Here is a 16,990-nt window from a genome sequence, read left to right as displayed (position 1 = left end):
AAATTAATAATCAATGAACAGCAGAATGGTAGTAATAAATCTATTCAATAATAATTTTAGAAGCACCGTAGGTGTGAGGGGTGTGTGTGCACGTGTGGGTGTAAATGTGTGGCGTCAGTAATGAGTATGAGGGTGTATGCGAGTGTGTGTGTGTGTATGTGTGAGAGTAAGAGTTGAGATCAAATCAAATTGTATTTGTCACATGTGCAGAATACAACAGGTGAAACCGTGAAATGCTTACTTACAAGCCCTTAACCAACAATGCAGTTCAAGAAATAGAGTTAAAATATTTACTAAATAAACTAAAGTAAAAAAATAAATATACTTTTTTTAAAGTTACACAAGAAAATGACATAACAATAATTAAGGTGAGGGTAAGGTGTATGTGTCTGAGTTGGTAGAGACCTGTGGATGAGCATAAAGTCCAGGCTAGTCACGAGAAAGAGCCATCAATTTCAGACGTTTGAAAAGGCCCGGAGGACATCGATATCTGCCTTAGTCGGTGCTCACCAAAAAGAAGCTATGGCACAACACTGGGCTCGAACTCACAAGGCTCAAAGCGAGAGCGTGCTGCTTAGACCAATGCACCATGGAAGGTCACAATTCTCTTGCAAGCAGGGAGAGTACTTGATGATGTTTAAAAGGAAACAGCGCATTGTTTTTAATTATTTTGTTTCAAACCTTTCCCAAACCATAGCTCGAACCTTAACCACTCAGAAGTAATACCTAAACTTAACCCTTTGGGTTATTTCTGTTTTAACCCTGTAACCACGCAGAATTAACCCTGTAACCACGCAGAATTAATGGGTAAAACTATGAAATCCGGTTGTAGGGCCTCCCGAGTGGCGCAGCAGTCTAAGGCACTGCATCGCAGTGCTTGAGGCGTCACTACAGACCCATGAGGCGACGCACAATTGGCCCAGCGTCGTCAGGGTTAGGGGAGGGTTGGCCGGGATGTTCTTGTCCCATCGCACTCTAGCGACTCCTGTGGCGGGCCGGGCGTATGCACGCTGACACAGTTGCCAGTTGGACAGTGTTTCCTCCGACACATTGGTGCGGCTGGCTTCTGGGTTAAACGAGCAGTGTGGCAAGAAGCAGTGTGGCTTTGCAGGGTCGTGTTTCGGGGGACGCACAGCTCTCGACCTCTGTATGGGAGTTGCAGCGATGGGAAAAGACTGTAACTACCAATTGGGGAGAAAAAGGGGGTAAAAGTACTAAAAATAAAAAATAAGATCAGGTTGTAGAGTCAGAGTGGATAGTCTGTGGAAGAGGGAGAGCAGTAGTTGTTAGCCATTTACCAGTCTTATGGCCAGGGAATAGAAGCTGTTTAGTAGTCTGTTGGTCTGAACCTTGATGCATCGGTACCACCTGCCGGACGGGAGCATGGAGAACAGTCTATGTCTCAGGTGACTGGAATCTTTGGTAATTCTTTGGACCTTTCTCAGACTACGGCTGGCATGTAAGTCCTGGATGGCTGGGAGCTGGGCCATCCGCATCACCCTCTGTAAGGCCTTGCGGTCGAGGTCGGTGCAGTTGCCATTCCAGGCGGTGATACAACAAGTTAGGATGCTCTCTATTGTGCAAAAGTAAAAGTTGTAAAAGTTCCTGAGGATCTGATGGGCCATGCCAAATCATTTCAGCCTCCTGAGGGAAAATAGGTGCTGCCGAGCCTTCTTCACAACTGTGCTGGTGTGAGAGGACCATGTCCTCAGTGACGTGGACACTGAAGCTCTTGACCATCTCTACTGTTGCCCCGTCGATGTGGATGGTGGTGTGCAACCCTCCCCTGGTTTCTGTTGTCCACAATCAGCTCATTGGTCTTGCTGAAGTCGGTTCAAGTCTGGGCTCTGGCTGGGCCACTCAAGGCCACTCCTGTGCTGTCTTGGCTGTGTGCTTAGGGTTGTTGTGCTGTTGAAAGGTGAACCTTCACCCCAGTCTTCAATCTTGGTTTCATCAGACCAGAGAATCTTGTTTCTCATTGCCTGAGTGTCCTTTAGGTGCCTTTTGGTTAACTCCATGCGGGCTATCATGTGCCTTTTACTGAGGAGTGGCTTCTATCTGGCCACTCTACCATAAATGCCTGATCGGTGGAGTGCTGCAGAGATGGTTGTCCTTCTGGAAGGTTCTCCCATCTTCACAGAGGAACTCTGGAGCTCTGTCAGAGTGACCATCGGGATCTTGGTCACCTCCCTGACCAAGGCCCTTCACCCCAGATTGCTCAGTTTGGCCGGGCGGCCAGCTCTAGGAAGAGCCTTGGTGGTTCTAATCTTCTTCCATTTAAGAATGATGGAGGCCACTGTGTTCTGGGGGACCTTCAATGCTGCAGACATTTTTTTGGTACCCTTCCCCAGATCTGTGCCTCGACACAATCCTGTCTCAGAGCTCTACGGACAATTCCTTTGTCCTCGTGGCTTGGTTTTTGCTCTGACATGCACTGTCAACTGTGGGACCTTATATAGACAGGTGTGTGCCTTTCCAAATCATGTCCAATCAATTGAATTTGGACTCCAATCAAGTTATAGAAACATCTCAAGGATGATCAATGGAAACAGGATGCACCTGGGCTCAATTTCGAGTCTCATAGCAAAGGGTCTGAATACTTATGTAAATAAGGTATTTAAAAAGGAGGAAAAAAATTGACATTTGCAAAAATGTCTAAAAAACAATTTTCACTGTCATTATGGGGTATTGTGTGTAGATTTATGAGGGAAAAACATCTATTTAATCCATTTTAGAATAGGGATGTAACGTGACAACATCTGAAAAAAGTCAAGGGGTCTGAATACTTTCCGAATGCACTGTATGTGTGATGGTGGGAGTGGTGGGTTGTGCAATTAGGTTGGCTGGGAAAATTCAAGAGTGTTACATTTGTATGTGGAGGGGGTATTGGTGTGTGTGGGAGAGAGGTGGTAGTGGAGAGGACTGCTTAATTACCAATTTATAAAGATACCATGTTTTTTTGGGGGGGGGGGGTTGTCAGTAGGGCTGTGACGGTCACGAAATTTCATCAGACGGTGATTGTCAAGCAAATAACTGTCGGTCTCACGACAATTGACCGCTAATTAACATAAACACATTAAGCATCTCCTGTCTACCACACCACCTCTAATAAATCTAATATATTAATAAATGTAATATATCCTACACAATAAATCCATTATTTATTTTAGACAGGTCTAAAGAAACATGATATGAGGAAAATGTAGTCTATTTCAGAAGAAAAGAATAGCATACTCTGAGTTGTCCTGATGTGGCTATGCCAAATGGCTGTGGGCTACACTAGTTCATTTAGCAGACACGATTAGCTTATAATTCCTTGGTATTATTTCATATTATTTTATGGTATGAAGAATACAATTGAACAAACCTGAATAAAATATAAATAATTTCTCCAAACGATTTGAGGGAGTTTGCACACGCGACAATTCTGTGTTGAGTATTTTACAAAGAAATAGCTACTCCTATATGCTTAATTTAGAGTTATTAATGTAACTTTAGTTGTTCTGCAAATGTTGGGCTATATGTTTTGATTTGTATTACATTGTAAGGCTGCATGATGAGACTCTAATGATCATTTGAAAAAAGTTGCTTGAAAAGGCATGAGCTCTGCTTTGTGTTTTGCGCAGGCTGTACATACTCCAAAAGTCTTTCATTCACAATTTGACAAGCACTTTATAATGCCTCGAATTTCAAGGCGGCATCCCCTTTTGTGGCCGTAATGCATCCTAAAAAAACATGATTTTTGCAGCCCAGTGTTGCTTTGTGCCCTTCTCCCTGAGTGTGCTACGCAATCCGAAGCGCCTCCCACTCAGACGGCTCTTCGTCAAGTGATCGGGTCTTTCTCACAGGCTACAAGTGAAGACAGACAGATCGGGGATGCAGCTGTGCGCGTCGTTATCCAATTCCGAGGAGCATATTGAAGATATTGGAAGAACTGTCCACTTGTACTTTTTGTCAGCCAACAAGATGAGTAGGCCTAACGAACAGCAAAAGCACAAGCCTATGTCAATCTACTATCCCCCATAGTACAAAAGTGGACCTATTCTATTCTTTACGAGAAAAAAATATTCCAAACATAGTCTGGGACAGTTGTGGGATGCAATACATCCCAAATTAATAATTTACAACCACTAGCATCAAAAAAACTTTTTTATGCAATGTCGCTGACGCAACAGATCAGAGCATTTAGCGTAAAATATTGATAAACTATTAGGCTAGTTCTTCACATTATAACCACAGCAATGTGCACATGGTAGTAGGCTATAAGTGCAAACTGTCAACAGCATACTGCAAACATGCACCTTTGTGTCAGCTCACCTTCCTCTGTCTTTGTATCCGTCTTACGTAAACAATACACACACAAAGACACATGCGCTCTCTCTGGTTCACTTAACAGGATGATGCAACTTTCATTGCTTGAACACATGGGAAGAGTGTTGCTTGAACACATGGCATAGGACTATATTGACAGCTCCTGCAATGACCCAACACACTAGAGAACAATATAATTGGGATTTTATCTAACACTTTTAGAAACTCTATCTTGCTGTGTTAAAAGTTTTTAAGCATTCCGAAAGTATTCTTCAAAGGGAATTCATTGAACTCTGATTTTATTCTGTCTTGTGGTTCGATGTTCCAGAATTCTATGTTCAATGATTCTATTTGAGAGTTACGATCTGTTCAGAGGATTCCGTCTGGGAGAATTCTGTCTGGAACTAGAGTGGGAGGGTTCGGTCTGAGAAGGCTCTATGCACTGGGTATACTCTATACACGGTTCTGTCATCACGTATTCTGTCAGAGAAAAATTCTGTCTGGAAAAGTTTGGATTCTAAGTGAGAGTTTGTATTATGAAGATATCCTCCACTGACAAGAGTGAAGTTCCTATCCTTGCTTGCCCAACCATCCATCTGTAATATGGAATCTCACCAAAACCAGACACAGCATGTTTTTTTCTGGAGTGATGTTTCGTTTTGACTGTGTGCTGTAAAACAGTGGAGGCTGTTGAGGGGAGGACGGCTCATAATAATGGCTGGAACGTAGGGAATGGCATCAAACACATGGAAATCATGTATGTGATGTATTTGATAACATTTCACTGATTCCGCTCCAGCAATTACCACGAGCCCGTTCCTCCCCAATTAAGGTGCCACCTACCTCCAGTGCTGTACAAGAATTCGCTACTAGCTTACAATATCAACGATAAGTCATCATTAAAACCTTTTCTTTAGATGATCTGTCAAGTGTTTTTCCAAGTAACTACTGATTCTTGCTTCCTAAAACTTAACTAGACCCGTTTCTCTTTCTGAACTAGCAATCATGTACTTGGACTTGAATCAGCATAGATGTAGAACACTATTCATGCAACTGATGCATTTCTCCTTTCATCCCACCAGTGATCTCTGAACAGGACTATCTCCATCTACCAGTTGAATTTAGGTTGAGGATTTGATGATGCCAGCTTAAACAAGATATGCCTTCCATTTCTTTTTAGGGTTTTTTCTCAAAGATGACAAAGTCACCATCAAGAGGAATCCCTTGTGAAAATGTCAAATAAGTTTAAAAAAAAATCTCAGCATATTCCCTTACTGCAAAATAATTTACACTATAATGTGTGAATGGAAATACACCTGCTATAAAATAAAACAGCCTTCTTTATCCATCTGAAAGGGACTGCTTGTCCTCCCTTTATTTATCTGCACTAGTCTGCAGCATATATTTCCTTTTATAGAGACAGAGAAGAGCAAAAAGTCAATGCAGTAGCACTGATCAAACACACCAGGCCCATAGACAGGCCCATAGACAGGCCCATAGCAGTGCATTTAGCCAACTGTCTTCTGGCTTTATATCACTTCTGCAACATCACTCTAAATTACAATCAACACTGCATGCATTCAATCTCAACATGGACGGAAACTATCTGGTCTTTCACAGGTCCTCCCTATCCCCACATTGAAATAACTTGTCAAGTATCTTCTCGCCGGCAGGTCTTGCCTTTGATAGTGCCAATGACGAGATCATCACATCCCACCTGATTCATCACACAACAAGCCTGCTCTCTCACCAATACACACACACCCAAACTTCCTGTCGTCTTCACAGCTTCTCAAGACTAGGTCAGTATCATGCATTTTTTCACACATTGCTCTGTTATACAGTTTACACTTCACATAACACTGTTATCATTATGTGCTGAACCCACCGCACACTGCCGTCATGTCACAAAATTCAAGTCAGTCCGATCACTTGAGGAACTGATAAACTGTGAAATAAGTATGTTTGTATGCAGTAGCTAACAAATGCCTCTCATTCCAAAAATAGACATCAAGTAGCTCGTTAGTTAGGCTGAGGGAGCATTCCATGTATAATTCAGCCACAGCACTTTATCTCTGATGCAGTCCGGTAAGCCTACTGTATGTCCCTCCTATCTAAGTAGAGGGGACTCTTGCATTTAGGACCCAATTCCTTACCTAAAAAGGTACACAAATCCTTATGAACTTTATTACTCAGTAAGCATTTTTAACTAAGACCTTAGGGCAATGATTAAATCAGGTTGCACAAACATCACAGGCTAGTATCTATCTGCAATCTGAGCCAGAGGCTGCTGTTTTTCATTTCTCCAAACATCAGGCACACTGGCCTGTGTGAACTTCTCAGTGTTTGAATTTGCCAAATAGTTGCCCATCTGAGTAGCCTACATTGCCTTGCCTGGCTACCAAAACTCCTTGCTCTCCCCAAGCTATGCCACGCTCACGGACGTTAGTTTCTTCTCCGCAATGAGCCTGGATCGGAGTACCTCCCCGACAATTTCTAGAATGGAAATACATTCTAGACTGTCTGATTGGTCCCAGAAACCGATGGGTTGGGCCAGAGCCAGAACATACGTGGGTAAAGAGGCATTTAGAAAATGTGTCTTTGGTTTTGATACTCTGATTGGTTAGAGATGATCCAAATTGCTGATGACTGTTTTGTACAACACCCCAAATTACTTAAGTGATCCGTCTCAGACTGAAGTATGTAGCGAACGAAAGAGCAGCGTTAGAATTAAGTTTGAATCATGAGGCAATACATTGCCCACCAAGACCATGCAGTGGCATAAGTACAGACACCCACACCATGAATATAAATACACAGAAACACAAACCAACTCATATACCCTGTGACAGAAACTTCCTCATGAGTTAGACTCTGGGTCTGCAAAAGGAAAACTCTCAGTTTGTGTGTGTGTGTGAATTCAGGAGCTGACAGGGTTGACCCAGACACAACAGACAGTTTTGTTTTGGAACGTTGAGCACTAAATTCACATAGACACTAACTCTATCAATGAGGCGCTAACTCTATCAATGAGGCGCTAACTCCATCAACGAGACACTAACCCCATAAAAAAAATTACCTTTATTTAATTAGGCAAGTCAGTTAAGAACAAATTCTTACTTTAAATGACGGCCTAGGAACAGTGGGTTAACTGCCTTGTTCAGGGGCAGAACAACAGATTTTTACCTTGTCAGTTCAGGGATTCGATCTTGCAACCTTTCGGTTACTAGTCCAACGCTCTAACCATTAGGCTACCTGCCAATGAGGCACTAACCCCATCAATGGGCCACTAACTCCATCAATGGGCCACTAACTCCACAAGGCACTAACCGCACATGAAGCACCAATCCCACTTGAGGCACTAACCACACGAGGCACTAAGTCCATCATAGAGGCATTAACCCAGTCCTTCTCAAATAGTGGGGCGCGCCCCCCTGGGGGGGCTCGGAGCGATGCCAAGGGGGGCGCGTGTGACCCCGGGGAACATGCTTTTTTTTGCCAGCAGGGAGTAGTTTTTTTTTTCACCGAACAAGAGCACACAGCACAGAGCAGGAGATATGAAGTGCAGATAACAAACCCTTAAGAGACACCATGGAAAAATATTTAACAGGGATGAAAAGAAAGGCGGAGAGAGACGGAGATAATGAGACAAACCTAAGTATCCCGAAAGCTAAGACGAGGAAATATGACGACGCGTATGTAGCGCTTGGCTTCACTGTGACTACGGTGGGAGACGAGGAAAGACCGGTATGTTTACTGTGTCTAAAACTGTTGGCAGTGGACAGCATGAAGCCAAATAAATTAAGACGTCACTTAAAGACATTACACCCCAATCACGCTGATAAGCCGCTTGAGTTTTTTCAGCGAAAACGTGCCGAATATTGCCAACAATCCTCCCGCTTTGTGAATGCTACTTCAGTAAACCAGTGAGCACTGTTAGCATCATATAAGGTGGCGTACCAAATTGCTCAGTGCAAAAAACCCCACTCCATAGCAGAGGAGCTGATACTGCCTGCCACATTAGACATGGTCTCTGTCATGCTGGATGACGCAAGTGCTGCAAAAAATAAAAACTATGACTTCCTCATTTTGATTTTAAAAAATCAGCACAAATTGTTTTATTCATTTTTGTTTTATAGGTCAAAGTGTTTCATATATTGTGCTCCTGAGTTAATGTTGCTGATCAATTTGAATGTATTATTATTTATTGATTATATTTTATTTTTCAGTATCATATAGTTAAAAAATTACAGTTTAAATAAGGCTTGATTTTTTTTTTTTTTCAGGCAAATCGATGCACTTTAAGTATTTTCTGTTACAGACTAAAAAACAATGTTAAAGTTATTCTTTGTTGTAAGTTGATCTATATTTCTTTCTTTTTTGTTTTATTTTATGTTAATAAGGATACAATGTTATGCAGAGGTGTACTTATAACAATTTTATAGACAAATGATACTGTTTACAGTCGCGGCGGAGAGTTGGGGGGCGCGAAATGTTTACTTCTTCCTAGGGGGGGCGTAACAGAAAATAATTGAGAAGCACTGCATTAACCCCATATGAGGCACTAACTCCATAATAGACGCACTAACCCCACATGAGACACTAACCCCACATGAGGCACTAACCCCACATGAGGCACTAACTCCATCAATGAGGCACTAACTCCATCAATGAGGCACTAACACCACATGAGGCACTAACTCCATCAATGATGCACTAACTCCATCAATGATGCACTAACTCCATCAATGAGGCACTAACTCCATCAATGACGCACTAACTCCATCAATGAGGCACTAACACCACATGAGGCACTAACCCCATCAATGAGGCACTAACCCCACATGAGGCACTAACCCCACATGAGGCACTAACCCCACATGAGGCACTAACCCCACATGAGGCACTAACCCCACATGAGGCACTAACTCCATCAATGAGGCACTAACTCCATCAATGAGGCACTAACACCACATGAGGCACTAACTCCATCAATGAGGCACTAACTCCATCAATGAGGCACTAACTCCACATGAGGCACTAACTCCATCAATGAGGCACTAACACCACATGAGGCACTAACTCCATTAATGAGGCACTAACACCACATGAGGCACTAACTCCATCAATGAGGCACTAACTCCACATGAGGCACTAACTCCATCAATGAGGCACTAACCCCACATGAGGCACTAACCCCACATGAGGCACTAACTCCATCAATGAGGCACTAACACCACATGAGGCACTAACTCCATCAATGAGGCACTAACTCCATCAATGAGGCACTAACCCCACATGAGGCACTAACTCCATCAATGAGGCACTAACTCCATCAATGAGGCACTAACTCCATCAATGAGGCACTAACACCACATGAGGCACTAACTCCATCAATGAGGCACTAACTCCATCAATGAGGCACTAACACCACATGAGGCACTAACACCACATGAGGCAGTAACTCCATCAATGAGGCAGTAACTCCATCAATGAGGCACTAACTCCATTAATGAGGCACTAACTCCATTAATGAGGCACTAACTCCATCAATGAGGCACTAACACCACATGAGGCACTAACTCCATCAATGAGGCACTAACTCCATCAATGAGGCACTAACTCCATTAATGAGGCACTAACTCCATCAATGAGGCACTAACACCACATGAGGCACTAACTCCATCAATGAGGCAGTAACTCCATCAATGACGCACTAACTCCATCAATGACGCACTAACTCCATCAATGACGCACTAACCCCACATGAGGCACTAACTCCATCAATGAGGCACTAACCCCACATGAGGCACTAACTCCATCAATGAGGCACTAACTCCATCAATGAGGCACTAACACAACATGAGGCACTAACTCCATCAATGAGGCACTAACACCACATGAGGCACTAACTCCATCAATGAGGCACTAACTCCATCAATGAGGCACTAACTCCATCAATGAGGCACTAACTCCATCAATGAGGCACTAACTCCATCAATGAGGCACTAACTCCATCAATGAGGCACTAACTCCATCAATGAGGCACTAACTCCATCAATGAGGCACTAACACCACATGAGGCACTAACACCACATGAGGCACTAACACCATCAATGAGGCACTAACTCCATCAATGAGGCACTAACTCCATCAATGAGGCACTAACTCCATCAATGAGGCACTAACTCCATCAATGAGGCACTAACTCCATCAATGAGGCACTAACTCCATCAATGAGGCACTAACTCCATCAATGAGGCACTAACTCCATCAATGAGGCACTAACACCACATGAGGCACTAACTCCATCAATGAGGCACTAACACCACATGAGGCACTAACACCACATGAGGCACTAACTCCATCAATGAGGCACCCCACATGATTAATGGACCTTTAGAATCGCTGTCATGACCCTACATTACTGACACAGACATTCACAGTAGCCTTGACATATTAAGCCCACTTCAGTCTCCAGGAAAAAAGAAAAGTACAGCCAAGACCAAGCCAGGGCTCTACCGTTCAATCATTTTAATCGTATATGCGCCTAAATATATTTTGCTGTGCAACCTGGAATTGTAATTTAGAATAAAAAAAATAAAAATCAGCCAGATAATAATTGTTGTAATGATTACTTCACTGTACCGAAGCCCCAGAGCGCCATGGAGAATACACTGAGCTCATGTTCATGACCATCATGCTAGCACCATTACTACAAAGAAAACGGCTTGTTACCTCAAATATTTTTCATTTTGCGCCTACATTTCATTGTGTGCTCCTACATTTTTCAATTTAGGTTCCCTGTTCCCTGTAAAAAAAGGTCAGTATGTGGATCTGTTATCTGCCTCAACACCACCATCAATAATTCCACCACCTGGCTGCAGAGGCCCCACAATCAGGCACCAAATGCATGATGTACAGCCGGCTATTATATACACTACAGTGTCGGAAACCAGCAGCATCATCATTTCATAAGACAAATGAATGCTTCATTCAGACCACCCAAAATATGCAGGCTATCTACATGGATTAAAAAAACACGTGGGCTATGGATCATGTATGCCTATAGCCTAGGCCTGCTATATGTTCAACCACATGAATAGCCTATAATCTCAAACCGCCATGTGATATTTGGCCCCTTGAGAGAAAAAAAAATACTGACTAATTTAATATATTTTTACATAAATTGGGCTACTAGAATTATATCCAACATAAACTAAACGAATGGGTATGTCCAATCAAAATCTATCTCGTATAAGAGATACATACACCCATTCTAGAGGCTATGGAGACGGTGAATCTTTTGTCTTGGGCTGCCGTAGACAAAATAGCCTCTCAGTGAACATGCTCCAAAAATGACATTTCATATTCATTGAGTAAGGTTTTACTATTCATCTCCCCATTCGCTGATAATTTTCTTCACCTAGTAAGGCTACTCACCATCTAAATGTAGGTTAATGTAAATTCGCTCTATCGCCCTGACTGAGTTGCGCTTATAATTTCATTCATGCATGCATATGGTCTCATCAGGAGAGCGAGAGAGAAACAGGCGACCAAGACGAGCTGTTGCCACCGCACTGCCAGCGCAATTCTAGAGGACGTGAATACTATGGGACATTTTAACACATTAAGCTCAGCTATTCTACGAAGACAATATGGTAAGAAAGAAAATGCAACAGTGTGTATCTATTGCAATGTTAATAAAACAGAGCAGTTGGTGAAAACATGCAAATGGACCATAGTAATAAGGAAATGTAGTGCGCACCACGCTCAATTGTATTAATGTTGGATACTTTGTAGTATCACGCGCCTATTTGTTGAACCAGCTGAGGCCAGCAAGGTCTCAAGAGCAGAAAGCGTTTCGGAAACCAACCTGCCTGTGTTGTATCAGTAAGATCATAGCTCAATCCAGGGTAGTCTCTCAGCTTCCTCCCGCTAAGATTCAACGTTCCTGAGCACACGGAATCCTCCAGAGCGCGGTCTAAGCTCCGGGTCGTGTGGAGATGATGCTGATGCTGGTTGATCCCCGGGTTCCAGTGAGGTCCGTTGGATAAGTGATGGTTTGAAAGAGCCGGTACAGCTCCCACACCTCCCTGACTCGACGCCATTTTCACAAGAGGAATTACAATAATAACAGTGGCCGTTTCTACACCCATGCGCAAAAGGCACACACTCCATGGACGTTAGGGGAAGGGCTTCTGAGAGGGCGTGGGCGCGGAGGGGACATTTGGTATAGAGAGGTGCACGCATTTTCTTATCAGAGAGAAGTATTCACATCTGTGCAATGAAGTGAGTTACAGACCTGTATGAAATGTTTAAAATGTAGGACCAGGTCATTTTTTACATTTCATACAGGTCTGTACAGGGTCTTGTTATAACTCAGTTTATAAACAGGTAATGGCACAGATGTGATTACAGATGGGAAAACGGCTAACTTCCTGCAATTTCAATAGATTTTGCAATGGGCCAAAGAGAAGAACGTGCTGTTTTAAAGATAATCACATGCCATTCTACACATTTTGTCACGAGGCTGAGAATTGTTTTTGAATTTCTAAAGCTAACTTCCTTTTGTCATGAGGCTGAGAGAAACTATTGCAGTTTTAAAGATAATTTCCTGTAATCACCCCCCCCCCCCCCCCCCAAAAAAAGAAAAGAAATGTGTGTTCATATTTATTTATTTATTTAACCTTTATTTAACCAGGTAGGCAAATTGAGAACACGTTCTCATTTACAATTGCGACCTGATTGTTCCTGACAATTGCGATATGCTATTTCCAGGGAGGCCTCAGCCCAAAAAATAAGTTAAGGAAGAGTTACATTCGTGTTTTTATTGTTAGCTACGAGCTAAGTAGCATATTATTGCTTTATTATTCAATCTTATTGAACAATATAATTATTGTCATTTGACTCATAAGTAGGCTTCTTGGTCTGATATGGACCTACATCACAGGCTACATACATCAACAGACCTCAGTAAACTGATTTCTTATTCTCCTTTAATCTTTATGTAATATGTCACTTTCATCTGTGGTGCTTATGTAGGCCTGCTATTAAAACTCCATCCTGCTGAGATCTCAGGAGATCTCATCCATTATTGTCATATTGTATTGAACAGTGCAGACATAATGCCACTTTAATATTGGATCCCATTAGCTCCCCTTAATGAGGTATTTCTGTTTTTTAATTTTAATAAATGTGCAAATTTGTCATTATTGGGTATTGTGTGTAGATTGATGAGGAAAACAATTAATTTTATCAATTTTAGAATAAGGCTGTAACGTAGCAAATGTGGAAAAAGTCAAGAGGTCTGAAAACTTTCCGAATGCACTGTACAGGGAGTATCAGTACCAGATCTTTGAGGTAGATATGTACATGAAGGCAGGTTCAAGTGACTAGGCATCAGGATAGATAATAAAAGGAGTAAAATTAAGAACAGTACCTACCCACTACACCTCTGCTGCACCTCATCCATGTCTCTCTCCCTCCATCCCCAGGGCGAGCCCCCCAGTGAGTGGAGGACAGCAGACTTCCGGATGTTCCGTGGGGGCTCCATCTGGAGGCCGCCCCTCCTCAACCCCTACCTCCATGGAGATGAGGAGGCGGGGGAGGAACATTTCTAAAAACCTGTTTTTGCTTTGTCATTATGGGGTATTGTGTGTAGATTGATGAGGAAAACATTTTATTTAATCGTTTTTAGAAGAAGGCTGTAGAGTAAAATAATGTGGAAAATCTGAATGCTTTTCGAATGCACTGTATGTGGATGGAAAATTACTGATTACAATTACAAGATGTGACAAAAGGTATTTTTTTTACCCTAACAAACAGTTGTTCAGAGGTGCATTTTATCAACCTTACAGAGGTCCCCCAGGAGCTTTAAGGACGTCAGACACAGCATGCTTTGCTTAATGCATTATCACCGCACTTTTGTAATGCATAAGATTGTCTTAGATTCTGACATGAATGGCTTTCATTCCCTCTGAGTGCATGGGGTTTACAGTATGTGTATAGTAAACACAGGATTTGCACATCAGTTATGCAGTTAAAGATGCACTCCAGGAACTTAAGCACAACAAATTCATAACATACTTTATCATTCGAATTGCAATATATATACTGTGCCTTCAGAAAGTATTCATACCCCTTGACTTATTCCACATTTTGTTTTGTTACAGCCTGAATTTCACCCATCTACACAGTACCCCATAATGACAAAGTGAAAGCATGTTTTTAGTTTTCTTTCTAATTTATTGAAAGTGAAGTACAGAAATATCTCATTTACATAAGTATTCACACCCCTGGGTCAATACATGTTAGAATCACCTTTGGTAGCGATTACAGCTGTGAGTCTTTCTGGGTAAGTCTCTAAGAGCTTTGCACACCTGGATTTAAAAAATATTTGCACATTAGTCTTTAAAACATTCTTCAAGTTCTGTCAAGTTGGTTGTTGATCATTGCTAGAGAGCTATATTCAAGTCTTGCCATAGATTTTCAAGACAATTTAAGTCAAAACTGTAACAAGGCCACTCAGGAAAATTCAATGTAGTCTTGGTAAGCAACACCAGTGTATATTTGGCCTTGTGTTTTAGGTTATTGTCCAGCTGAAAGGTGAATTTGTCTCCCAGTGTCTGTTGGAAAGCAGACTGAACCAGGTTTTCCTTTAGAATGTTGCCTGTGCTTAGCTCTATTCTGTTTGTTTTTATCCTAAACAACTCCCGAGACCTTGCCGATGACAAGCATACCCATGACATGATGCAGCCACCACCATGTTTGAAAATATGAAGAGTGATACTCAGTGATGTATTGTGTTAATTTCTTTGCTACATTTTTAGCAGTTTTACTTTAGAGCCTTATTGCAAACAAGATGCATGTTTTGGAATATTTTTTTTATATATTCTGTACCATCTTCCTCAATTTCACTTGGCCATTTCTCCTATCATTTCAGATTTCTCCTATCACAGCCATTAAACTCTGTAATTGTTTTAAAGTCACCATTAGCCTCATGGTGAAATCCTTGAGCGGTTTCCTTCTTCTCCGCCAACTGAGTTAGGAAGGACACCTGTATCTTTGTAGTGATTGGTTGTATTGACACACCATCCAAAGTGTAATTAATAACTTCACCATGCTCTTAGGGATATTCAATGACTGCTTCATTTATTTTTATCCATCTTTGCGAGGCATTGGAAAACCTCCCTGGTCTTTGTGGTTGAATCTGTGTTTTGAAATTCACTGCTATACTGAGGGACCTTACAGATAGTTAGTTGTATGTGTAGGGTACAGAGATGGGGTAGTCATTCAAAAATCATGTTAAGCACAATTATTGCACACATTATGGGGTATTGTGTATAGGCCAGCGACACAAAATCTCAATTTAATCAGCCTGTAATAGAACAAGATGTGGAAAAAGTGAAAGTGAAGACTTTCTGAAGGCACTGTATATAAAAAAAACATGACGCATAAAAACAGTTCATTTGAGCATATACAGTGGGGAGAACAAGTATTTGATACACTGCCGATTTTGCAGGTTTTCCTACTTACAAAGCATGTAGAGTACACTTCAACTGTGAGAGACGGAATCTAAAACAAAAATGCAGAAGATCACATTGTATGATTTTTAAGTAATTAATTTGCATTTTATTGCATGACATCATTATTTGAACACCTACCAACCAGTAAGAATTCCGGCTCTCACAGACCTGTTAGTTTTTCTTTAAGAAGCCCTCCTGTTCTCCACTCATTACCTGTATTAACTGCACCTGTTTGAACTTGTTACCTGTGTAAAAGACACCTGTCCACACACTCTATCAAACAGACTCCAACCTCTCCACAATGGCCAAGACCAGAGAGCTGTGTAAGGACATCAGGTATAAAATTGTAGACCTGCACAAGGCCGGGATGGGCTACAGGACAATAGGCAAGCAGCTTGGTGAGAAGGCAACAACTGTTGGCACAATTATTAGAAAATGGAAGAAGTTCAAGATGACGGTCAATCACCCTCGGTCTGGGGCTCCATGCAAGATCTCACCTCGTGGGGCATCAATGATCATGAGGAAGGTGAGGGATCAGCCCAGAACTACACGGCAGGACCTGGTCAATGACCTGAAGAGAGCTGGGACCACAGTCTCAAAGAAAACCATTAGTAACACACTACGCCGTCATGGATTAAAATCCTGCAGCGCACGCAAGGTCCCCCTGCTCAAGCCAGCGCATGTCCAGGCCCGTCTGAAGTTTGCCAATGACCATCTGGATGATCCAGAGGAGGAATGGGAGAAGGTAATGTGGTCTGATGAGACAAAAATAGAGCTTTTTGGTCTAAACTCCACTCGCCGTGTTTGGAGGAAGAAGAAGGATGAGTACAACCCCAAGAACACCATCCCAACCGTGAAGCATGGAGGTGGAAACATCATTCTTTGGGGATGCTTTTCTGAAAAGGGGACAGGACGACTGCACCGTATTGAGGGGAGGATGGATCGGGCCATGTATCGCGAGATCTTGGCCAACAACCTCCTTCCCTCAGTAAGAGCATTGAAGATGGGTCATGGCTGGGTCTTCCAGCATGACAACGACCCGAAACACACAGCCAGGGCAACTAAGAAGTGGCTCCGTAAGAAGCATCTCAAGGTCCTGGAGTGGCCTAGCCAGTCTCCAGACCTGAACCCAATAGAATATCTTTGGAGGG

General features: G+C 42.3%; 1 protein-coding gene across 3 annotated transcripts in view; it reads right to left on the bottom strand.

Moving 5' to 3' along the window:
- Positions 1-12,485, bottom strand: part of LOC139552572 (leucine-rich repeat and calponin homology domain-containing protein 2-like) — a 119,323-nt gene extending 106,838 nt beyond the window's left edge. For 2 of the 3 annotated variants that reach the window (XM_071364429.1, XM_071364430.1), the window contains exon 1: positions 12,188-12,444. In XM_071364429.1, the coding sequence (XP_071220530.1) occupies positions 12,188-12,422 (235 nt within the window). In that variant the 5' untranslated portion in view covers positions 12,423-12,444. Of the gene's footprint in view, positions 1-12,187 lie in introns of all 3 variants that reach the window. The other variant, XM_071364428.1, reaches the window with a different exon arrangement.
- Positions 12,486-16,990: the final 4,505 nt, after the last annotated feature.

Source organism: Salvelinus alpinus, chromosome 24, assembly GCF_045679555.1.
Source record: "Salvelinus alpinus chromosome 24, SLU_Salpinus.1, whole genome shotgun sequence".
In the NCBI taxonomy this organism is placed as follows: domain Eukaryota; kingdom Metazoa; phylum Chordata; class Actinopteri; order Salmoniformes; family Salmonidae; genus Salvelinus; species Salvelinus alpinus.
Note: the sequence above shows the minus strand (reverse complement) of the source record. Positions and strands in the feature narration are given on the sequence as shown.